This window comes from Agelaius tricolor, unplaced genomic scaffold (assembly GCF_023055355.1).
Source record: "Agelaius tricolor isolate 1412-34295 unplaced genomic scaffold, bAgeTri1.0.p SCAF_25, whole genome shotgun sequence".
NCBI classification, from domain to species: Eukaryota; Metazoa; Chordata; class Aves; order Passeriformes; family Icteridae; genus Agelaius; species Agelaius tricolor.
In genome coordinates, this window is record NW_027269285.1 from 8,111,477 (window position 1) to 8,137,049 (window position 25,573).

Below are 25,573 nucleotides of genomic sequence, written 5' to 3' on the forward strand. Positions count from 1 at the left end.
AAACTCTCTGAGCAAACAGCCTCACCAGGATCTGAGATAAGCTAGGGAGTGCTCACAGTCATGGCGGGGAAGAAGCCAGGAGACAGACACTGGTCTGGGCTGTGGAAGCCAAGCCCTAAGTCCTCCCACTCCCTTTGCCAACAGCTCAAGCTGGACAGAGGGGATGGAGACAACCCAGGAGACACCAAAGGAGCCTTACAAGAGAAAACAAAAATAAATCCCAAGTCCTGACTGAGCTTTTGGGCAGCTCATGACACCAAACACTGCCCAGCTCAGGAAACTGAGCAGAAACTTCTGCCAGGGGAGGTGGTGGGGTCCCCATCCCTGGGTGTGTTTAACAAAGCCTGGATGTGGCACTGGGTGCCAGGGTTTAGTTGAGCTGTTAGGACTGGGTAGGACTCTGTGACCTTGAAGGTCTCTTCCAACCCTGTGAATTCTGAGATTCTGTGAATTCTGTGAATCAGGAGGTCCACGTGGCGCTCAAGAATGTCCCACAGATGCCCAGGCCATGTGTTTGTGTGGGTGGGCAGGTTGGTGAACACCAGTGTGCCAGCTCTGCCAGTGGGATTCCAAGCCCTTGGATGGCAGCAGGCAGCTCAGGGCAGGCAGGAAGGCTCAGCCTGGGCTGGCAGCTGCCCGAGCAGCTCCCGCTCCGGATCAGCGGCTCCCAGGCACTTCCAGGAGGCAGAGCCCTTCCAAGCAGCTCTCTGCAGGGTTTCCAGTAACAGCAAATGGGCAGCAGTGCCCCCACGGTGATTAATCATCTTCCTGGGATGCAGGGAATGGTTACTGCCAGCCCTGAGTGCAGCTGGTGCTGCACCCACGCCGCCGCAGCCTCGCCGCTGGCGCACCCTCGCATCAACCACGGCTGAGGAGGGGGCAGTGGGCACAGACCCTGAGAGAGTGGGCTGCAGCCTCATGCACAATGTGGGTGGTGCTGTGAGGCTATAAAATACAGGGATTTGGGGGGGAGTTCAAGGGGAAATGGGAGATAGTTGCTGTCTGAATGTTTTCTCCTAAAACAAGCGCTGCAAGGATTTAGAATGACAGTGAAACACTTGGTTACTGCAGGGATTCTGTCAAACACACAGCAGCACTCTATGCTCTGAAAATGAACAGGATTATCATGGAATCATTTAGGCTGGAGCAATCCTCCCAGAGAATGGAGTTAACCCAGCACTGCCACCACTCTCCCCAAGAGCCACATCCACACATCTGTTAAACCCCTGCAGGGATGGTGACTCCACCACTGCCCTTCACAGCCTATTCCACTGCCTGACCACAATTCCTGTGAATAAATTTTCTTCCATCTTGCCACATCCTTTCAGGGAGTTTAGAGAACAAGAAGGCCCTTCCTGAGCCTCTGTTTCTCCAGGCTCAGTGCTGTTTCTAGCACTGGGTAGAACACTGGATGCAGAACCACGTGCTGCACAGCACCACAGCCATGCCATGGGCCAGCAGCACCAGACTGCACATCCTATTGCAGGTGTCTTTGTTTTGTCACTATTCAGCAGGAAAAAGGTCCCATGTATCTCAGGAACACTCCAGAAGCACTGTTGGCTTGGCCTGAGCTCAAAGCAGCTGCAGCCCCACTCCTGAAGGAACCAGCCAGCTCACAGAGTGGTGGGGAGGGCAGGGACAGCAGGGCAGATGTGCCCAGTGCCAGGTTTGCCCTGGGCTGAGGCAGAACAGCTCATTCCACCAGTTCTGCCAATTCCCAGCCTGACCCCCTCAGACAGTGGTCACTCTGAGCTGGTTTTGTGAGGAGTTCTGCTCTGCACTCATCAGTCAGGGATGGGACAGGCACCCATTGCCACCCTGATGTCAGGGCTGGGCTCTCCTGGTTGCTTCCCAGGACTCTCAGGGCTCCAGGAGTGTCTTGCAGGTGGTCTCATCACCATCCAACCTGTTCTCCCAGAAGGCTGTCCAGTGTCCCACTGGGTATCCTGGCTGTCCACCCCTCCATTCCTCTTCCAGTTTCTCCTCAATGTCTTACCAGTTGATGCTGGCAAACCACGTGCAGCCAAACTGACTGCAGCACCTGCAGCTTCCACACCAGAGGACCCCACCATCAGTCCAGAGATCCCTCATATCCAGACACAACACAACCCAAGGGGTCAGAGGAGCCATTTCTGGCAGGCTCCAGCCCTGCCCAATGTGACCGTGTTCACAGGGGTTCTTGGATGAGGGAAGAGATGAGGATCTGACTCCATGTTTCAGAAGGCTGATTTATTATTTTATGATATATATTAAAACTATACTAAAAGAATAGAAGAAAGGATTTCATCAGAAGGCTAGCTGAGAATAGAATAGCAAGGAATGATAACAAAGGCTTGTGGCTCGGACTCTCTGTCCCAGCCAGCTGGGCTGTGATTGGCCATTAATTAGAAACAACCACATAAACCCAATCCCAGATGCACCTGTTGCATTCCACAGCAGCAGATAACCATTGGTTCCATTTTGTTCCTGAGGCCTCTCAGCGTCTCAGGAGGAAAAATCCTAAGGAAAGGATTTTTCAGAAAAGATGTCTGCAACAGTCCAACATGAGGGGCCCCACGCTGCAGCCATGGCCTGCCCTCCTTGGGACATGGCCACCCACCTCACCAGCCCAGCAACGTCCCCCCCCTCCACCAGACCCAATCCACCTCTGTGCACACCCCCGTGAGAGCTCCAGGCTCCTCAGCACTCAGATTTCCTGCTCTGGCCACCCCTTCCTCAGACTGCTTGCCTCAACTCCCCATTTTTAATTAACTTCTTCTCCTCCCACCTGAAGCACAGGCACACACACCTCCCTGCCACACATGAGTGCAGTCACCCAGGGGGACAGACAGACAGATGCTGCCTTTCCAAATCCAAATGGATTTTCATCAATAATTCCTCCTCAAGCTACTCCCAGCAATTTCCCCACTCACTATCCCTGAGTCTTTTCCCTCTCAATAATTTAGTGGTAGCTTTGTAGAGTCATTTCTTGGAATGTGCCCACGGCAGGAGCTCCTGGTGCACCCACAGTGGGACCTCCATGGGTGATGCTGAGGTCCCAGAGATCCCAGGAGTTGTGGCCACCCTCCTCCTCCTGCCTGTGCTGCTGCCCAGCTCCACTGAGCAGACCCTGCTGCTCCTGCTCTCAGCATGCCTAGAAAGCAGCAGCCTCCCACACGTCAGAATAATCTCAGGAAAGAGTAAAAGGATTTAGGGCTTGCTCAGCTCAGCCCTCCTAAACCCATTTCTGCAGAGAAGGGATTATCCCAGTGCCAGCACCAAGACAAGGGTTCAGCAGGAGCAGGCAGAGCTCCAGCTGCAGAAGGGCAGGGAGGGGGTTTGCTGCCCCTCTCTGCCTGCACAGGCAGCCCCCAGGGAGCCACAGAGCCGGGTGACACAGCCCTCCCAGGGGTGCCAGTGCTGTGCCAGCCGTGGTGACATTATAGTGCAAGAGTTCTATTGTCATTGCATTGCAAGGGTTCCATATTGCTAGAGTTTCATGTATTTCTTGTATGCTCCTCTAGGCACTGACTCTTCCTTGTCCTTGCAGCAGCCACCTGACTCCAATTCCCCCTCAACCAACCAATCCACTCTTTTATAACACTCTCCTTATTGGCTACAGCTGTGGCCTGTTAACATCAGGCCTGCTCCTAATCTTTAATAATTAACCCAGCTACAACTCTTTAGGGGGTAAGATCACGTTCTATACTACCTTTATTTACTTATGTTCTATCCCCCTACAGTGACACAGCTGCACAGGGCAGGGCTGGCCTCCTCACCTCCTGCCTGCTGGGCTGCCACTGCTGATTCCTGCTGTTTCCTTCCCCCAGCACTTTCCAGAGCAGCCCCATGTTTCTGTCCTTCACACTCCCCCCAACCCTGACAATGCCAAACCTGAGAGCCAAAAGCAGGAGGAATCCCAGGCATGGCCATGCCAGGAGGAAGACTGAAGGGACACAGAGGGGATGGGGGGCACAAGATGAGTTTCCCTCATCTTCTTCCTGGAACACGAGAGGAACTCAACCACAGACCAGTGTCTGTGACACCCAAGAGTGTCACAGACATCTTTTCATTAAAAATCCTTTCCTTGGGATTTTTCCTCCTGAGAAGCTGAGAGGCCTCAGGAACAAAATGTAACCAATGGTTATCTGCTGCTGTGGAATGCAACAGGGGCATCTGGGATTGGGCTCATGGGGTTGTTTCTAATTAATGGCCAATCACAGCCCAGCTGGCTCAGACAGAGAGTCCGAGACACAAAGCTTCGTTATCATTCCTTCTTTTTCTATTCTTAGCCAGCCTTCTGATGAAATCCTTTCTTCTACTCTTTTAGTATAGTTTTAATATAATATATATCATAAAATAATAAATCAGCCTTGTGAAACATGGAGTCAGATCCTCATCTCTTCCCTCATCCTAAGACCCCTGTGAGCACGGTCACCCAAAGCTGTGCCACTGATGCCACCAATGCCACCCAGCATCCCACCCATGGGGGACAATGCCACAGCCCAGCTCAGTGCCCACCAGAGCAGGGCTCCTGGCTGCTACACTGGGGTCTCTGGCTCTTCTCCCCTTGCTGTACAGCTGGGAACCACTCCAAATCCAGCAGGAAGAGGCAAGGAGAGCCTAAGGACACCCCATGCCACAGCCCATGCATCCAGTGATGGTTGGGAGAGCTGAGCTCTGCCAGACCAGACAGCAAGGGGCACAGCTACCATAGCCCCCCCACATTTTGGCTCCTTTCTTTCCTCCTTCTTCCTGGCCTCCCTGGATGCAAAGACTCAGGAGAGGGCCAAGAGACTCCCTGTGCAGCCAGCTCAGCTCACCCACCCACATGGATCCCAGCCAGGGCTCAAGGAGCAGCCAGGGCTGGAAACCATCACAGGAGTGGGAGCAAAGTTGTTGTCTTCTATACCAAGAGTTCCACTATCATTATAGTGCAAGGATTCCATATCACCAGAGTTTTGTACCTTCTCAATGTGTCTCACAGGCAGCTCCTCTAAGCACTGACTGTTCCTGATCTTTACAGTAACCACCTGACTCCAGATCCCACCAATCCACTCTTTTATACCATTGCTCTTATTGGCTGCAGGTGTGGCCTGTTAAAGTCAGGCCTGCTCCTAATCTTTAGTAATTGGTCCAGCTGCAACTCTTTGGGGGATAAGATTACATTCTATACCACCTTCATTTACCCATGCTGTATCCCCCTACACAAAGTCACACACACAGCATGCAGAGAGAGACAAGGGTGCCACAGGCTCAGGGCAGTGGTGGCCTCGTGTCCCCTCCCCTCCAGGGCTCCCTCTCCATCCCAGCACACAGAACAGGCGCTGGGCACTGTGACACTGCTGCTGTCACACACACAGAGCCAAGGAGCCACAGGTCCCCCTGCACTGAGATGGGAGCAGCAGCACCTCAGGCACTAAGGATGGGCTCCTGCTCCACGGTCACCTCCTCAGTGCCCATCACACCCCAGGCTCTGGGGTGCAACAGGGAGTGCTGCCCAAAGGAGATTAAAGTTTTCCAGCAGCAGCAGCAACACAGGTTCCAGGAGTGCCACTAAACCTTTGGGCTAAATTAAACCCAAAATGATTACAGAACTGCTGATTTTGATTCTTTTTTAACATGTTGCCATGAATCAGACTCCAGTTAATTGATATTAACTGCACTCAGAGTGGTGGATCAATGGTGCTGGTGATCATGGATATTGATGATCATGGAGCAGGAGAACTGCACAGGAAAAGGGAAAATCACCTGGGATAACACATTCAGGAGAAACAAAAGAAAAAGCCACAGGGGCACAGGAGGAGAGGACAGAGGTGTCCCAGGTAGCCTCACTCAGCACTGGGATGATGCATAGAAAGCAAATTGTTGGAAAAATCCCAGACTTACAGAGACAGGGCAACTGGGAGTGCTGGCTTAGGAAGGGCATGGAATAGAGATGACGTTGTTGAGAGAGAGATTGAACTAGAAACAAGTTTCAACAAATTTCAAACTATGGCCTTGCAAAAAGACCATATTTTAGACAATTAGAATTCTGAAAGATGCATTGCAGCAAGACCACATGGGGTGAAAATATAGGTGATTGGTGTTAGAAGAATTAGCAGCATTGTGTGGCAAAAGCTAAGAGGCTGAAAAAAATTTATAAGGTATTGTAACCAGGAAATTGGTTGGCTTCTGATAGAATGGTGGGGTTGTTACATCTCTTATGTCTCACCCTTCAACAAGACTGAAAATGGAATAAAATCTTTTAAAACACCTCTCAGTTGCCCCATCTCTGTAAAGCTGGGATTTTTCCAACAGCCCATGTGTCCAGTTCCTGTGGGCAGCACCCAAGGGCTGGCAGTGGGTGTCACCATGCTGGGCACGACCTGGCTGTGGGAGCCTCAGGCAGGGGGTGGCAAAGGGAAGGTGAGGAACAGCAGGTGCACTCCTGTTTCCATGGCCTGAGCATCCCTGGCACCATGGCCTGAGCATCCCTAAATTCACAGCCCAGGCATCCCTGGCACCACGCCCTGAGCATCCCTAAACTCACAGCCTGGGCATCCCTGGCACCTCCATGGCCTGAGCATCTCTAAATTCATGGCCCAGACTCCTCTGGCACCCATGGCATGAGATCCCCACACTCATGGCCTGAGCATCCCTAAATTCACAGCCCAGGCATCCCTGGCACCACGCCCTGGGCATTCCCAGCCCATGCTCACCCCTGCTCTCCCTGCACCCCATGGCACCCACTGGGCCAGTGCCAGGAGGAACTGGGCTGGTTCAGAGCTGAAGGGTGGCATTTTGCCAGCCTGTTCCCACAGACCAAGGAGGGGCTGCCTGGTCACTCCCAGGACAGCTGTGACCACAGGGTCACACACAGCTGAGTCACCGTGACCTGCCAGCCCTTGCTGTGCCCATGTCCCTCAAACACACATTGCCTGAGGCTACCCAAGCACAGCACCTACACCCAAACACAGGGAACCCCAGCCCATCCCACACAGACAGATCCCAGCTTCCACAGGGAAAGTGAAGGGAAACCCAGCCTGAAAAGCTCAAAAAACACTGAGCAGCAGCTGGCTCAAAACCTGGGGTAGCCACCTCACTAAAACCAGAGCTGGGGCAGGTGCAGGGGCCTGGGAAGGCTGGGGTTGTGCAAAGCCCACACAAAACACCTGAGCTGCTGTGGTGACCTGCCAGGATGAAGCCAGAAGGGCAAAGAGCTCTTTAAGCAAAGTGCATTTGTTCCTGGGCTGACATTGGTGTGTAAATCGATTGTAAACAGACTCAGGCTGGAAGTGAGAAGATCACTGGAGGGTATGTCCTAGACAGGCCCTTCAACAAGGATTACAGGCAGGAGAGACAAAACTCCTCCAAGAAGGAGCTGGAGCAGTGTCTGCAAGGGTGACAAAGCATCTGTGTGACACAGGGACAGGACAAAGCCACCTGAGGCAAGCCTAGCACAGTGTGGCACTGCCAGAAGGGCCAGGGGCAGCATTAGCACCACGCTGCTGGGGATGGCCAGGCCAAGTGAGGTGTGGCAGACAGTTTGGGAGATCCTGGACACCCCCAGTGGGCAGAGGAACCCCCATCCCTGCAGCAAACACCCCTCCAATCTCTACATCACACACCAGCCACAGCTGAGAACCCACTCCCTTGGGACTGCCTGGAGAGGGGAAGCAGGAATCAGAGATGCTGAGAGCCACAGGGCAGGTGGCACCTGCTCTCACTGTGCCCTTGGGTGCCTGCTCTGCTGCCACACCATGCCCTTCCCACCCTGCTGAGGAACAAGACATCACCAGTGCACTGCTGTGGCCTCAGGCCCACTGCAGAGGCTGTGGGAAGCAACCAGAACCATCCAGCCTCCCTGGGCCTCACAATTTAAGCCTCAAAAACTCACAATTTCACATCCATCAAAGGCACTCCACATCCTGACAGGCCAACCAGGCCAAGGGCAAAGTCCTGCATCTGGGTCAGGGCAATCCCCAGTGGCAGCACAGACTGGGGGAAGGCTGGAGAGATGGATGATGGATGGATGGATGGATGGATGGATGGATGGATGGATGGACGGTGGATGGATGGATGGATGGATGGATGGATGGATGGATGGATGGTGGATGATGGATGGATGGATGGATGGATGGATGGATGGATGGTGGATGGATGGATGGATGGTGGATGGAGGGATGGATGAATGGATGATGGATGGATGGATGGATGGATGATGGATGGATGGATGATGGATGGATGGATGATGGATGGATGGATGGATGATGGATGGATGGATGGATGGATGGATGGATGGATGGATGAATGGATGATGGATGGATGGATGGATGGATGGATGGATGATGGATGGATGGATGGATGGATGGATGGATGGTGGATGGAGGGATGGATGGATGGAAGTGAACCTCCCCTCCTGTGCTGGTGCAGCTGGAATGGACCTGCTTCCAGGTCTGAAATATTTACTGGGCCTCCCAAAGCCTGCAGAGATGGGCTGAGCTGACAGGCTGAGAGACACAAATTGGGATCTGAAGATTTCTGTTCCCAGAGGCAACTCATGAGCAGACAGCTGTGTTACATAACCCAGTGCTGGAGAGACAGGAGCACTGCCACTGGAGGGACGCCGCGCGCAGAGAGGAGGAACGGCACAGAACCCCTCCTGACCACTCCAGGGAAACTGCAAATGTGATTTCATTGCTTGCTGGCTGTGAGGTGTTGCAGTGTTCCTGCCTGGGAGTGTTCAGAGAGAAGCTGCTGTGGCATGGGGTCCACTTGGGGCTGCAAAGGCCACTCATGGCCTAAAAGCATAAGAATCTATTTAAAAGTCTGAGATCTGCAGTGAACAAGATGTGGTGACATTCCCGTGACTTCCAGAAGCATCCAGGACCTTGGAAGTGCTTCTGGTTTTGTTTTACAGCATTCCTTTGCCTTGGTATTGTAGAGAATTCAGTTTGTCTCATCAAGAATTGTTTGGACAGGAAGAGAGGAGCCACACATTGATCTGAAATCAGTTATCTGTGGCATTGGCCACCTCCTCTGAGATGTGGCCTGCACCAAGGACCAAGCAGGAGCAGCTGATTGCAGCACCAGGAGCAGCAACAGCCACAGCACTCACTGGGAAGGCTTTTAGGAATGAGTTTACCAGGAGCTGTGACTTAAACCTGATGTGATGGCTGTGAAAAATGCACGTATTTTATGACTGGCTTTTCACAAATATTAAAATGAATATTATATGTGTTGTGTTAGAAAGTGATGCTGTATTAGTTCTCTTAAGTACTGTGTTAAATATAGTTTTAGGTTATAAAAATTGTTAAAATAGAAACTGTGCTATGTAGGATACTTTTTTTAAAAGAAAGGACTGGCAGTGAGATAGCAGCCACAGGACACCTCAATCTTTCAGAGAAAAATAATTTATTGCCCTCTTATCAGAAGAAATGAACTTCTTCCCGCCTCAAAGGCGCTGTCAGGATTCAGAGGAAGAGGTTGATGATGACCAGACAGAATCCTGTGTTTGAATGGAACTTATGCATCATGTATGAGGTGTATGAATATGCAACAGGCTGTTGGTTTTAAGGGTTAATCCTTTGTTAACGTGGGTCCTTTTTCGGGCTCGTGCTGCCCAGAAAAAGGTACCTGGACATCCGTAACTCTTTGTATTTGTTGTCTCATATTGTCCTAATTTAAATTGTCCAAATTATTATTACTCTAATTGTATTACTATTTTTATAACCATTTTATTACTATTAAACTTTTAAAATTTTAAAACCAAGTGATTGGCGTTTTTCACAATGGCCCCAACCCAAGGAAGAACACGGCCCCTCAGCTTTTCCAAGCCCAGCCAGTCCCACCATGGCACTGCCACTGGGTGTGGAGACCCCCCTGAGCCCCTCAGCCAGACCAAACCTGCTGGAGCCAGGGGCTGTCACCTCCCTGCCTCAGAGGCACAGCCAGCCAGCTGCCCACCCACTGGGCTCCAAAATAAACCCAGGCAGCAGGGGCAAGGCAGATCCCAAACAGTCTGTGCAGCCAGAAGAGGGATCAGCAGGAAGGGAGGGATGAGCCCCTCCATGGATCCTGCAGCTCAGCACACCAGGCAAATCCAGGTCTCACACAGACACTGGACCTCACTTGATCCTGCAAACAGAGAACACCAAGGGGCTGCATCTGCCTGAGCACAGCCACTTAAAAAGGAGATTCCAGTGGGATTGTGCCCATGGAGTCCTGTCACAGACATCTTTTATGGAAAATCCTTTCCTTAGGATTTTTCCTCCTGAGAAGCTGAGAGGCCTCAGGAACAAAATGTAACCAATGGTTATCTGCTGCTGTGGAATGCAACAGGGGCATCTGGGATTGGTCTCATGTTGGTTGTTTCTAATTAATGGCCAATCACAGCCCAGCTGGCTCAGACTCTCTGTCTCAGACACAAGCTTTTGTTATCATTCTTTCCTATTCTATTCTTAACCAGCCTTCTGATGAAATCCTTTCTTCTATTCTTTTAGTATAGTTTTAATGTAATACATATCATAAAATAATAAATCAAGCCTTCTGAAACATGGAGTCAGATCCTCATCTCTTCCCTCAACCTGAGACCCCTGTGAACACTGTCACAGAGTCCCTCTCTTCCATCACTGCCCCTGAGAATGCAGCTATCCACCAGCAGCCACCACAACCTCTGCATCCATCCCTGCAACAGCAACCCCAACCACTGCCCAAACCTTTCCCAGACCACCAGCCCAGCTCTGTTCCATCTAAAGCCCCAGCCCAAAGTCCTCCAGCTCCAGGAGGGACTTGCTGGTGGTGTTTAAGGAGTTTGTATCTCTGATGGAGAAGCTACACCCACACCAAACCGAGCTGCACAGCACATGTGCCTCCAGACAAGGATGAGAACTCCGTGACATTCTCTTATTTCCTGGAGGAACATTTCCCCTCATCTAGCATCTTCCACATGATGCTAAAGTACTTGGAGAGCACTAAGAAATAAGCAGGATGCTGTTCCAGAGGGGATGAGCAGCATCCCAAATCCCTGCAGGGAGCAACATCTTGCCCTGATGGCCATCCCAGGTGTCGCTCCTTGCCCTGTTAAACAGCAAACCTCAGTGAGCACATCCCAAAATTAGCCTCTCACAACCCACATTTTAGTGTCCTTTGGCTCTGTGCCCCTGCCATGCCTCATGGGAACGTGCTTCTGAATTTCCAAATTAATCTTAATAAATTCACAGCCCTGGGTTACAAACTTGCATTAATGAGCAGGTTCTCTGTGGGTTCAGGAACACAGGAGGGTGGGGGTGAGGCTGCCAGCACAGACAATGCCCTGGCAGAGCAGGTCCAGAGGTGGCCACAGAATGGTCCAAGGGCTGGGACAAGGGGCAGTGGGGTCAGATTGGACATGGGGCAGAAATGTCAGACTGTGAGGGTGGTGAGGGGCTGGCAAAGGCTGCCTAGAGAAGTTGTGGCTGCCCCACCCCTGAAGTGTTCAAGGGCACATTGGACAAGGCTTGGAGCAAGTGGCCACTGGTGTAGATTTGAGGTGTCCCTGCCCATGGATGATCTTTGAAGGTCCCTTCCAACTCAAAGTACTCTGTGATTCTGAGTCTGTCCACTGCTGAGTCCTACCACACCTTCTGAGCACACCACAATGCCACAAATCACTGATTTCACATTCATGTGGCTCCTCTCTTCCTGTCCCAACAATTCTTGATGAGACAAACTGAATTCTCTACAATACCAAGGCAAAGGAACGCTGTAAAACAAAACCAGAAGCACTTCCAAGGTCCTGGATGCTTCTGGAAGTCATGGGAATGTCACCACATCTTGTTCACTGCAGATCTCAGACTTTTAAATAGATTCTTATGCTTTTAGGCCATGAGTGGCCTTTGCAGCCCCAAGTGGACCCCATGCCAGTGCAGCAGCCATTCCACCTGCAGACCCAGGGGATTGTGCCTGGTCCCAGTCACCCACTAGGGAAGCCACATGCCCACAGGACACACAGGACACATGGGGCTCACAGCAGCTTCTCTCTGAACACTCCCAGACAGGAACACTGCAACATCTCACAGTGAGAGCACAAGGGCCTGGAGGGTGATTGAGCAATAGCCTGAGACATGGGAACTCCCTTGAGAAAATCCCTCAATTCCAGGCTTGGCCAAGGAAATTTTAGCTGAGGAGCAGCTGCCAGGAGAGGGGAGCCTGGGACAATTTAGGATGGGCCATTCCTTTCAAGTAATTACAAAATCTACTGCTTTGACATGGATGCAGGGCAATGTGTATGTGGGCACCCTCCTGGGACCTCCAGGCACAATTCCACAAGCAGACATGGAATTGCACAGGGCAAATGAGAAATGGATGGGAAGAGGGTAGATGAGCAGAGAGAGGCCTGGTCTCACCTTTCCAACCTGTATAACTGGGAGCATGAGCAGTGCTCAGCCCATGGAAGCAACACCTCTGCCAAAATGAGGGCTGCAGTGGCCTGGAGCCATCCTGCAGGGTCAGACCTGCAGCATCCAACACCCCTGTGACAGCAGCATGATGATGGAGGGGGCAGAGGGGACCCACCTGGTCTCAGTGTCACCCTGAAGGTGGAGTTTGGGGCAGCAGAGCTGTTCCAGGGCTGTCCCTCAGCAGGTGAGCCTGGGCAGCTCCAGCCCCACCCTGCAGAGCTCAGCCCTCAGATCCACCCATTCCACAGCAAGGGCTTTGCAGACACCACTGCTGACCTCACCACCCCACAGCCAGCTCCTCTGGCTCACTTGGGAACAGGGACCACAGCATGCACAGTTCTAACTCTGCCAGATCCCCCAGACACCCAAATGCTGCCATCCTTTGGGTGCTCAAAGCCCTAACTCCAGCTCCTGGCAGCAAACCTTTTCTCTGGAAGAAAAAGGTCTGGAAGGGATAGACTCCTTGACCAGCCAGCAACAAATTGTCCCCAGGACAGAAATGGAAGGTCCCAGCTGCCACCTCTGGCTCAAAGAGGAGCTGTGACATTTCTGGGCCCAAGCAGGTGACACTTGGTCTGTTCTGCTTTATCCACTCCTTGGGACTTGCCCAGGCAGCCCAGGGCAAGACAACACCACCCACCACAGAAACAGGCACTTGCCCTTCCCAGCCTCCACACTGCCCCAGGCTTGCAGAAATCCCCTCGCTGGACTCTCACCACCTCTGCAGGTCTCAAAGCCACCAGTCAGTCACCAGGCCAGCCCAAGCCCTCCCTCAGCACCCAGCTGTGGCCACCTGCAGACCCAGGGGACTGTGCCTGGCCCCAGCCACCCACCAGGGGAGCCAAGGGCACACAGGACACACGGGACACACGGGGCTCACTCACTTTCATCAGGGTTGGGGGAAGCCAGAATGGCACTGTGCTTCCTTTTCACTTCTTCCACATTCTCCGAAATTTTATCAATGAAGCCTCGAATTTCTTCCACCTGTGAAGTGAGACAAGAAGACAGGTGGTCTGTGACAGACCTGGACTCTTGGAAAGTGAAGGGATTATTATACCCTATTCCAAAGCAACCATGACATGTCTGAACCACAGCAAACATCCTCCTGGATAAATATTTTCCAGTTTGGAACTGTGGAATCAGCCCTTCTCCATCCCACCAGCCAGCTCTGACTCACAGCAGTGTAATGCAGACTGTATGTCCTGGATTCTTTGTGATACACTGAGAAACTTCTGGGATTTATATAAATCAGCAGCAGATTGATCCCCAGACTCTGTGCCACTGGCAGAGCACTGCTGAGACCGCACAAGCCAGGCTGGTAGTGGCTCAGTCTCCCATGGCTCCTTGCTCCATAAAAAGCTCCAGAAATGCCCAATTTGATCCTCACCCCCCATTCCAGGGAGGCCACATTTTCCCAAAGATCCATTCTGGCATTTTCCCTGCCCTTCTGTGCTACAGGAAGACACCAGCACTGCTCAAAAGGGGAAACCTCTCCTGTGTTCTCCTGGCAGGCTGCTCACCCTCTAACTCAGCCTTCTCCTTCAGCTCACACCACTCCTTTGCTCATCTTCCTCCACCTGCACATCAGATTTATCCCAGTTCCCACTCCATTGCCTGCACAGATCCATTTTAACACCCCCCACACACATGCCATGCTAAGGGTGTGCTAAAAATCCGCAAGCAGATCTTACAGCCACCCACATGCCAGAAGACAACCTCTTGTTTGGGAACAGGAGGCACAAAATTAAATCCATGATCCATGCAGAGACTGCTGCTCTGCAGAGGTGCCCTGGGGAAAGGCCTGAGAGCTGGGTGTGAGGCTTCCCTGCTCTCATGGCCTGGGCAAGAGCCTGGCTGGGCTCTGGAGGAGCAGGGAAACGTCCACAGGGCAGCACAGCCTCAGGTTCCTGATGTTCAGCACTCAGCACAACCCTGAGCATCAGCTGAGCAGCACCAGCCAGGGCAGGACCTTCATCCTCATCCCCAGTGGCCACAGGGAGCCTGGAGCGTCCACAACCCACCCTGGTGCCAGCAGAAAGGTCTGAAGCAGCCTCAAAGCCACACTGGAGGAACAAAGCTCTCACCTGCTCAAAGAACTCATCCATGAAACGGTCCCGGTCCACACTGACGGTGACTTCATCATCATCATCACTGTCCTTGGCCTGCAACAACACAGAGAGAGAGAGAGGCATCAACCAGGGCTTCTGCAGAGTTCCCAGCCCTATTTCAGAGCTCCTGTGAGGAACTTTCCCCTTCTCCTGTGCTAACCTGCTCCAAGGAGCTGGGGCAAACACCAGCCAGAGTGGGGAACACCCCAGGCACTGCAACTCCGAGCCCCAGGGCTCTGGGAGAGCAGAGAACAGACACATCCAGCAGGGAAGGATGGCCAAAACACCACAGCAGCCATGGCACAGCATGGACACAGCTGAGGACACCCCACAGCCAGGGAGGGGGAGCTCCCAGGGCACCCTGTGTAAGCACACCAGCTCTGCAAGGAGCAGGAATGGGAAACACCAGGGTGCTACAGTGGGAAAGTGTGAGGCATGGAAATGATGGGAAACATGAGGGATGCTGGACTGGGAAACACAGGGAATGCTGTGATGGGAAACACAGGGAATGCTGTGATGGGAAAACATGAGGCATGCTGGAAAGCACAAAGGATGCTGGACTGGGAAAGCACAAGGAATGCTGTGATAGGAAAACATGAGGAATGCTGCCATGGGAAAACACGAGGGATGCTGCCATGGCAAACACAAGGAATGCTGGACTGGGAAAACACAAGGAATGCTGTGATAGGAAAACACAAGGGATGCTGGACTGGGAAAGCACAAGGGATGCTGGACTGGGAAAACATGAGGGGTGCTGTGATAGGAAAACACAAGGAATGCTGTGATGGGAAACACAGGGAATGCTGTGATGGGAAAACATGAGGGATGCTGGACTGGGAAAGCACAGGGAATGCTGTGATAGGAAAACACAAGGGATGTTGGACTAGGAAAGCATGAGGGATGCTGTGATGGGAAAACACAAGGAATGCTGTGATAGGAAAACACAAGGGATGTTGGACTAGGAAAGCATGAGGGATGCTGTGATGGGAAAACACAAGGAATGCTGTGATAGGAAAACATGAGGAATGCTGCCATGGGAAAACACGAGAGAAGCTGCCATGGCAAACACAAGGAATGCTGGACTGGGAAAACATGAGGGATGCTGGACTGGGAAAACATGAGGGGTGCCGTGACAGGAAAATACAAGGAATGCTGTGATGGGAAAACAAGAGGGATGCTGCCATGGGAAAGCACGAGGGATGCTGTGATAGGAAAACACAAGGGATGCTGCCATGGGAAACACAAGGAATGCTGCCACAGGAGAAAGCCTGGGCGATGCCATGATGGGAAAACACGAGGGATGCTGTAATGGGAAACATGAGGGATGCTGTCACAGGAAACACAAGGAATGCTGCCACGGGAAAGCAGGAGGGAAGCTGCAGTGGGAAACACAAGGAAAGCTGCAATAGGAAATGAGAGATGCTGCAATGGGCAAACATGAGGAATGCCACGTCAGGAAAACATAAGGGATGCCATGATGGTAAATAGAAGGGATGCTGCCATGGGAAACACAAGGGATGCTGTGATGGGAAAATAAAAGGAGTGCTGTAGAGTGCAGGAAAGGTGGGAGCAAACAGATAAGACAGCAGAACTAGTAAAGTCACAGCAGGCAAATGAGGGGTTGTCCTTGTCTGCAGAAGCATGTGTGTCATTGTCACCAGAGATGAAAACACCTCCTGTCCCAGCAAGGCGGGGGCTGCAAGCTCTCAAGGGAAGGAAAAATTACAGTCCTGCACATAAGGAGACATTTAAAAGATTATCATCCAAAGCAGTTACACGACGGAGGGAAATGGAAAATTAACACGTTGGAAAAGTTTCCTCTTACTCCATCTTTACAAGAGAGAAGAAGCCAGTGGAATGGAAATTTGAGACAGGATTGCCTCTGCTCATCTCATGATGATTGCAGTTACACATCACCCCATGGCCCCTCTGCACTCTGCAGAGAGACAGCCACTACAGCCACTGCTCTTACTCCAGTGATGGGTAAGAGGCCTCAGGGACAAAATGGAACCAATGGTTATCTGCTGCTGTGGAATGCAACAGGTGCATCTGGGATTGGGCTCATGTGGTTGTTTCTAATTAATGGCCAATCACAGCCCAGCTGGCTCAGACAGAGAGTCTGAGCCACAAACCTTTGTTATCATTCCTTCTTTTTCTATTCTTAGCCAGCCTTCTGATGAAATCCTTTCTTCTACTCTTTTAGTATAGTTTTAATATAATATATATCATAAAATAATAAATCAACCTTCTGAAACATGGAGTCAAATCCTCATCTCTTCCCTCAACTTGAGGCCCCTGTGAACACAGTCATGTTTTAAATCTTTCCTGCATGCCAGTGCCACCAGGCAGCCCAGTTCCTCCCCCTGTCCTGTGTCACCACTGCTCCAGCCTTGCTCCAAACTGTTGGGGAAGATGAAACAGGAAAGTCTTATAAATATGATTGTCTGGCAAAAAGATTTTGAGAATATGGAAACTATAAGTGAGATTGAAATGAAAGCAAGCTTTGAGATCCCTCAGTTACTGAACAACTGGAAAACAATGGCGTGGCCAGCTGAAGGTGATCCCCTTTTGATGGAACAACACCCTCTGCTTGCAGACAGGCCCAAGGGTCAGAGCAGACCCCACAGCTTGGCAGAAGGGGCCCAAAGAGGAGTTTTTAGGGTTTGAAATGTAACACAGTGTGGTAATGTAATGATTCTTATAGGCTGTATGTGAATGCTGTAGGATTTGTATATTGTATATATATTTGTATATTGTACTAGATTGGTTAGTGAGAATGAGAATATTCAACACAAAAGAAGATTTATTGTATTGGAACGAGAACTTCGCTCTTACCCTCTTACTCTCCACCCTCTCATCCTCTCTCCCCTCTCCTCTCTCAGTCCTGCTCTGAGCTGTGGCTGGCAGCTCCAGCAGGGCCCTGCACCCAGGCCCTTTGCAATAAACCCCAAGTTCCAGCCCTGGCTGCAGAGATCTCTCGTCTCCGTCCATCCCCACTGTCCTGCCCCTGACACTCCTACACAAACCATCTGAGCACAGTGACAGCTGTCACTGTCCCAGCCCCAGTGCCACCCCTTCAGCCAGCAGCAAGCCTGGCTGTAAGCTCAGCTCCACCTGGGGCCAACAGCTGCTTCCAGAGCAGTGCCCACATGTGCTCCATGGATCCCAGAGCATCCCAAGCATTCCCCCAGCACATGGCAGGAGGGCTCACCATCAAGGAGGTCACAAAGAACCATGTCCTAAAGCCAGGAATGCATGGACAGAGCTTTGCTACAGGGACACAAGTATTACCCATGTTCACATTCCACTTACATATCACACATGCCTGCTAGGTTGGTGCTGTGCTTGATTTCAAGCACCAACAGCTTTGAAGCATCACACACTTCGGTGGGTGGTACTGGGAGCCCAGTGCATGGGCAGTAACACACAGACCCCCACCTACACCCCCCAGGACCCTGGAAAATGCCAACAGACCCTGGGGACACACACTGGGAGTGATGGAAGATGCACCTGCCAATGCAAACACCACCCTGGATGAGTGTTTACAGGACAGGGGATCTTTCTTCCCCCACCCTGCTAAACTCTCCCTGTCAGGGACAAGGACATCCACACCACCCACAGATGGAGGGGGTGTCCTGCCTGCAGCTCCTGCCACCTCACCATGCCCCAACAGGATGGGCATCTACAGGAAGGAGTAAAGGAAAGGAGCTGAGAGCCCCCTGTGAGGATGGATCAGGGGATTCTGCTGGGTGATAAATGGGGTTTGACCTGGCCATGGGCACTGGCAGCACAGAAACACAAAGACTGGCTCATCCTCAGCAGTATGGGCAAGAGGAGAGGGTGTTCCCCCTGTGCTCTGAGACACCCTGGAGCTGCCTCCAGCTCTGTCCCAGCACAGGACAATGGTGTTGGACTGAGGCTGGAGTCAGGTTGGACATGGGGGAAAATGTCAGACCAAGAGGGGCTGGCACAGGGTGCCCAGAGCAGCTGTGGTTTCCCTATCCCTGGAGGTGTCCAAGGCCAGGCTGGACAGGGTTTGGAGCACCCTGGACTAGTGAAAGGTGTCCCTGCCCATGGCAGGGGGTGGAATGGATGGGAAGCACCAGCCAGCCCCTGCAGCCCTGTACAGAAAAACCTTCAACACAATCTCCCCACAAGCCTATCCAGCATTTTTTTTTTGCCACCATCCTGACAGGATCTCAATTTGCCAGCATTCTGAGCCCCTTTTTGAAGCCTGTGAGCAGAGTATTCCCACTGTTAATTTTAAATGAAGATTTGTACAGGAACCAGGAAGGCCAGGGACTGGCAGCAGAGGAAGAGCAGCAGGAGAGCAGGGTACCTGCCAAGATGTTATTGTCCTCATCACCTCTTGCTTGTCCCTTCCACATCCAAAACAGGCCTGCCTCATTGCACAAAGGATGCCACATCCCTGCCTAGTCCTATCTGGACCCTGCCATACCCAGAAATCCTGCAGGAAGGGGACCCAAGCCACACACAGTCTTGCCAGAGGTACTCATGCTTGAGGGCACAGCACTCCTGGGAGCACAGAGGCTGATGGACAGGCACAGAGATGTTATTTAGGGCAGGCACTGGACAGGGGGAATGGCACAGAGCCCGGCCAGAAGCCCCATGAAGAGGAAATTACACAGATGGAGCCTGCTGGTCAGGAGGGCACATGTCACTTGTCACTCCGGGCTGGAGAAGGGCACCATCTGTCCAACCCACGTCACTGGGAACACCCTCAGTGCCATCCTCACCCCCTGTGGCAGGCAGACCACCCCACCCCACCACCCCAGCCCTGGGCCAGGCAGAGCAGCCACATCCACTAATGGGTGCCTTGGACTGCAGCCAGAGGGGAAGCCAGGGAGAGCAGCTCAGGGCAGGCACTGATGGATCAGCTGCTCCCTGCATCTCCCTCCAGCCTGGCCCTCACTGCTCTACCCCAAGAGGTGACCCCCATGATTAATTCTAGCACAAAAGTAGGAACAAGGCCAAAACTTTCAAAAAAGAAACATAAAAAAAAAAAAAGAAACATGTTTCAAAAGGAAACATAACTGTGTTTTGGCTTCATGCATCCCAATTGTGAGCATCCCAGGTTTCCAAAGTCACATGGAAAGCTCCTGTCTCAGTCAAAACTACCTGCAGGGGCTGCTCAGCACAAGCAGCAAACAATTCCCCAGCCTGGTGTGATGGTGCTCACAGGGGTCTCAGGTTGAGGGAGGAGATGAGGATCTGACTCCATGTTTCAGAAGGTTGATTTATTATTTTATGATATATATTACATTAAAACTATACTAAAAGAATAGAAGAAAGGATTTCATCAGAAGGCTGGCTAAGAATAGAATAAGAAGGATTGATAACAAAGGTTTGTGTCTCGGACTCTCTGTCTGAGCCAGCTGGGCTGTGATTGGCCATTAATTAGAAACAACCACATGAGCCCAATCCCAGATGCACCTGTTGCATTCCACAGCAGCAGATAACCATTGGTTCCATTTTGTTCCTGAGGCCTCTCAGCTTCTCAGGAGGAAAAATCCTAAGGAAAGGATTTTCCATAAAAGATGCCTGTGACAGCCTGGGAACTCAATGTCAGGCACAGCATCCTCCCAGTGCCCCTCACTTCTGCCTCAGGCCCTGTCAGGCAGCACCAAGGACCCAGGGCTTCCAGGCTTTGTCCCCACATAGGGTGGGTGAGGATAACCCTTCTTTTGCAAGGTTTTTATTTCTCCAGTCCACCAGAGGCTGGGCAGTGGCACCATGTGGGCCCTGACCTGGGCTGGGATGGCTCTGGGAGCTGCTGCCCTTCAGTGGCACTGAGCAGCAGGGCTGGGTGGGGAGGGCAGGGCACTCAGAGCTCCTCCAGTATTGCCAGCTGGGGTCTCTGTACAAATCACCAACGGGACAGGACTGCTGGGAACTGCCTTGAGTTGTTTGATTTTTCAGCATCAGTCTCATTACATGGTGTAGGGGGGTACAGTATGGGTAAATGAAGGTGGTATAGAATGTAATCTTATCCCCCAACGAGTTGCAGCTGGACCAATTACTAAAGATTAGGAGCAGGCCTAATGTTAACAGGCCACACCTGTAGCCAATAAGAGCAATGGTATAAAAGAGGGGATTGGTGGGATTTGGAATCAGATGATGACTACTGTAAGGACCAGGAACAGCCAGTGCTTAGAGGAGCTCCCTGTGAGAAACACTGAGGAGGTATGAGACTCTGGCAATATGGAATCCTTGCACTATAATGATAATAGAACTCTTGGTATATAAGACAACAACATGGTTATGACAATGGGAAGATGCCATCAGCTCACATCCCAGGCAGCAGACCAAGAACTCAATGTTACAACTCACTTTATAAGTTTTTTGACCAATCACCCAAAGCAAAAGCACATTGACAGTAGTTCTATCCAATCACTATAAGCACAGGTACCTTTGGTTAAACAATGCTTGCTTATTCCAAATACAATACCTGCTTGTAAGCCTTAAAACACAGAGCTCCATTACTAAGCTTCAAACTTCCTAATATCTCACTAGATAAACTTTTCTGTAGCTTAGGGAGTTATTCTAGACAAGCGTTAATACACAGACCATTGTTCTATTTGTCCTTGCTTTTCTACTTTTTAATATTTTTTTCTGCTGACTAATCTCATGGCTACTGCTTAGCTCTAATCACAATTCTGCTGTCTCTGGGGCCTGCCTTTTGCAGCTTTCCCAAAACCCTCTGATTTTGTGGATTCCCACACTCCAGCAGCTTTTGGCGCCTCACAGGCTTCACAGTGCCCTCCACAAGGGCCAAAATCCCAAGTGGAGGCAGAAGCAAACTGTGATACCACCCCTGACAAAAAGGAGCAGCACATGAGAAGACATCCAGAGCCCCGGAGCATCCCGGCTCTATTTTGAGGTTTTGTAACCAGCACATGCTGACAAATTCATTCCAGCACATTCCCTCTCCAAGCGCTTTCTGAAAGAGGCAAAGGAGCACAGAACACCTGGAAAGACTGGATGCTTTCTGTCCTCCAAAGAGCAGGGCTGGCAGGGTGAGCAGTGAGGGGCACAGCCAGCTCTGTGTCACCCTAGCAGTGCCACACACAGCCCCAGGTTCCTGTCAGGGTGGGCAGTGAGGGGCACAGCCAGCTCTGTGTCACCCCAGGAGTGACACACACAGTTCCTGGCAGGGTGGGCAGTGAGGGGCACAACCAGGTCTCTGTCACCCCAGCAGTGCCACACACAGCCCCAGGCTCCTGTCCTCTCCTGGGAGTGCTGCAGATGGATCTGACCATGCCCAGGGAGCTGGTGCAGGTAGCAGAGGCAGGGCAGAGGACCAGTGGGGCTCAGTCCCTGCTGGCACACCTGAACCCAGGCACAGCCCTCTGCCAAGCCCTGCTGGCACATTTTCCTGGGAATCATCTGTGTCCAAAGAATCAGTGAGCCCCTGCCTGCCTCCCACCCTAGCAGAGCCTCACAAAAGCACAAGGGACAGGAAAAGCCACACCAGCTGCCATCCCCCTCCTAGGGACCACTCAGGAAGCACAGAAAGGCCTCATCCCTGAATGAGGAGGCTGCTCCACGGCTTCACTCCCAGGCTGCATCTGTTTGTTTGTATTTACCAACACCTCCGTGCTGCTCTGCCCAGCTGAAGAGATCCCAGCCATCTGGGCTTGACTTGCTTTGTGAAATTATGTTCTTTTTGTACCATGGCAGGGTGCACAGGCTGCTCTGGGACTGCCTCTGAGCAGCTGTGGGTCATGTCTGGGATTGTGTCCCCACACAGAGTGGCACACGGGTGTCACTGTCATATTTTCTGAAAAATCTTCTTTGCCCACGATTCTTCTGGGAAGCTGAGAAGCCTCAGAGAAAAAAGAAAATAATTATCTGATTTTGCTTCTCCTGTGTTTTGCTGCTTTAGAATGTGCTTGGAGATTGTTTATCCAACATGTGGATTGTTTTTACTTAATGACCAATCACAGCCAGCTGTGTCAGGACTCTGGAGAGTCACGAGTTTTCATTATCATTCTTTTTATGCCTTCTGATGCATCCTTTCTCTATTCTTTTGTATAGTTTTAGTATAGTATAATACAGCATAATATAATATCATACTGTATAATAATATAATATAATATAATAATATAATAATATAGTATAAATATATAATATGATGATATAGTATAATATATTATAAAAATAATGTAATATTATAATAATATAATATAATTAAAATATAATAGTATAATATAATATAATGATATAATATAAATATAATAATAAATTAGCCTTCTAAGAACATGGAGTCAGACTCATCAATTCCTCCCTCATCCTGGGGACCCTGCAAACTCAATACAGAGGGGTCCAACACCAACAGCAGTCACCTTGTCCCCTGTATCCAAACTCCCAAGGCCAGGGCACTGACACTGAGAGCTCCCAGGGCAGCTCATTCTGGCATGCAGCTGTGCAAGGAAGGACAAGGTCACAACAACTGAGCAGCACTGACATCTCAGCCATCTCACCGAGCCCAAAGGACACACAGGAGAATGTACAGATGCCCAAATCTCTGGGAACATCCCAGCCTGGCTCTAAAATGCTTGGCAGCACAAGGGCAGCTCAGCACAGCCCTACCTGGACAAGGTGCAGGGCACCCATGGATCTCCCACCCACCAAGTGAATCCCTCACCCTGGGGCTGCCCTAGAACAGAGGCTAGACAGAGCCAAAGAATAAAGTAGGGATTTCTGAAGAGGCCTCAATGGATCCAGCTTGGGCAGCACAAGAGCCCAGCCAGGGCTGCACCCAAGATGAACCAAAATGGCCACAAAATGGACACCTGGTCACGGGGTCTCTAACTTTTATAAGTTCTGCTCCATTTGCATATTGGAGTTCATTGTCCAATTCCAGCTTTATGTAGCCCATGCAGTCCCATCCCTCTTGTTTTTCTCTCTTCAGCCCACCTTATTTATGGTCCTGGGCCTGAGATTTGAATCATTTGTCCTTGGTGCCCAGCTAGAGAAGGAATTGCTGTGTCTTCCTGCTCTCTGCAGACAGCTCACCATCCCCTAATATGAAACCCAGACTCACACATTAAAGCAGCACAGAATCTGGAAAATAGAAAATCTAAACCTGAGGCATCACCCTGACCTCCCCACACTTCAGGGTTTGCTTTAGGCATCTCCAGCAGCCAAAAAAAAGCCCTTCAAGCAGGGCTGAAGTCCTGTCACTGAAGGTTTCCAGGGAGGTGGTGCCAAGGCTGAGGATAAGGATAAGCACAGCCAGAGGGTGGGCTCCCAGGAGAGAGCCCTGAAGAGCTGAACCACCCAAAACCATGCCTTGAAATACCTATGGTCCCAGGCCTTTCTGCAGACCACATAATAGAGCTGTGCACCACGATAAATTGGCCACTTCATGGCACACAGGCCCCAAGCTCAGCTGTGCCCTATTCCAGCACTAAATGCAGCTGGCAGCCTGCCACCAGTGGTGTTCTCCAGGGATCAGTGCTGGGGCCAATCCTTTATCAACGACATGGACAAGGGGATCGAGGCACCCTCAGCAGAAGACACCAAGCTGGGTGTGATGCTGACCTGCTGGAGGGCAGGAGGGATCTGGACAGGCTGAATCAATGGGCAAAGGGCAATTCTGTGACATTCAATGAGGCCAAATTCAACACTAGGGTATCAACAACCCCATGGAGTGCTCCAGGCTGGGGGCAGAGCCACTGAAAAGCTGGGAAAGACCTTGGGGTGCTGGCCAGCAGTAGCTGAACATAAGCCCATGTAGGGGGATAGAATGTAAGAAAATAAAGATAGTGTAGAAAGTAATATCACCCCTAAGGAGCTGCAGCTGGGCCAATTAGCAAAGATCAGGAGCAGGCTGACTTTAACAGGCCACAGCTGTGACCAGTGAGAGGAAGATGCTATAAAAGAGTGGGGTGGCTGGGTGAGAGGGGAACTGGGGTTGGTGGCTGCTTTGTGAAGAAGAGTCAGTGCTCTGAGGAGCTGCCCATGAGCAACACCACAAAGGTGTGAAACTATTGTGATAGGAGACAGCAGCATGGAACCCCTGCAATAAGATGACAACAAGTCCAGGTGGGCAAGAGGCCAATGGCACTTGTCTTGTGTCAGAAATAAAGTGTCCACAGGACCAGGGCAGGGATTGTCCCCCTGTGCTGGACACTGCTGGGGCACCACAAATCTTGGGTCAGTCTGGGCCCCTCACAACAAGAAGGTCATGGAGATGCTGGAGTGTGTCCAGGGAAAGGAATGGAGCTGGGGAAGGGTCTGGAGCACCAGGAGCAGCTGGGGGGCTCAGCCTGGAGAAAAGGAGGCTCAGGGGGGACCTCACTGTCTACAGTGCCCTGCAGGAGGGTGGAACCAGGTGGGGATCAGGCTCTGCTCCCAGAGAACAAGGGACAGGACAAGAGGAAATGGCCTCAAGTTGTGCCAGGGCAAATTCAGTTGGATTCTGGGGAAAATTTCTCCATGGAAAGGGCTGTCCAGCCCAGGTACCAAGGCACAGGCTGTGCAGGGCAGAGATGGAGTCACCACCCCTGAATGGGTTTAACAGATGTGTAGCTGTGGCACTTGGGGTTAGTGCTGGGGAAACAGTTGGATCTTAGAGGGGTTTTCTAACCTAAGCAATTCTGTAATTCTAATATTCACCAAAACCAGCCCATACCTTCCCAGTAAAAGTCCAAGGCACAGATGACTTCAGCATTCAGCAACACCTGCATGAGTCAGGTGGTGTTTCCAATTTCCAACACTAGCAGTGCAAGGGAGAACATGGTTTCCAAGAGTTTTGTCCTTAGGTGCTTGCTTGCATTCCTGCAAAATAATTCCCAGCCTTTGGGACAAAGTCCAAGCCTTTCAGCAGAGCCATAATCATTCTTAAGCTCAGTTTTAAAAGCAAACAGGTAAAATTCTCCTTAGCTCTGAAGAGCAAGTGCCAGAGGTGACACCAGTCCTGGAGAGGGCAATGAGCTGAACTCTGAACTCACTGACCTCCTCCTGTAACATGGACAGCACTATCACATACTGGAAAAGCACCCAGACTTTACAGCCAGTACTTTATCAATTTACAGT

At 51.2% G+C, this 25,573-nt stretch overlaps 1 protein-coding gene across 1 annotated transcript in view; it reads right to left on the bottom strand.

The window, feature by feature from the left end:
• STX1A (syntaxin 1A) overlaps positions 1–25,573 on the bottom strand; it is a 72,269-nt gene that overhangs the window by 40,260 nt on the left and 6,436 nt on the right. Inside the window, exons 2-3 of the mRNA XM_071447967.1 lie at positions 14,486–14,563; positions 13,286–13,385 (exon numbers count right to left, since the gene is read on the bottom strand). Of these exons, the coding sequence (XP_071304068.1) occupies positions 13,286–13,385; positions 14,486–14,563 (178 nt within the window). The remainder of the gene's footprint in view (positions 1–13,285; positions 13,386–14,485; positions 14,564–25,573) is intronic.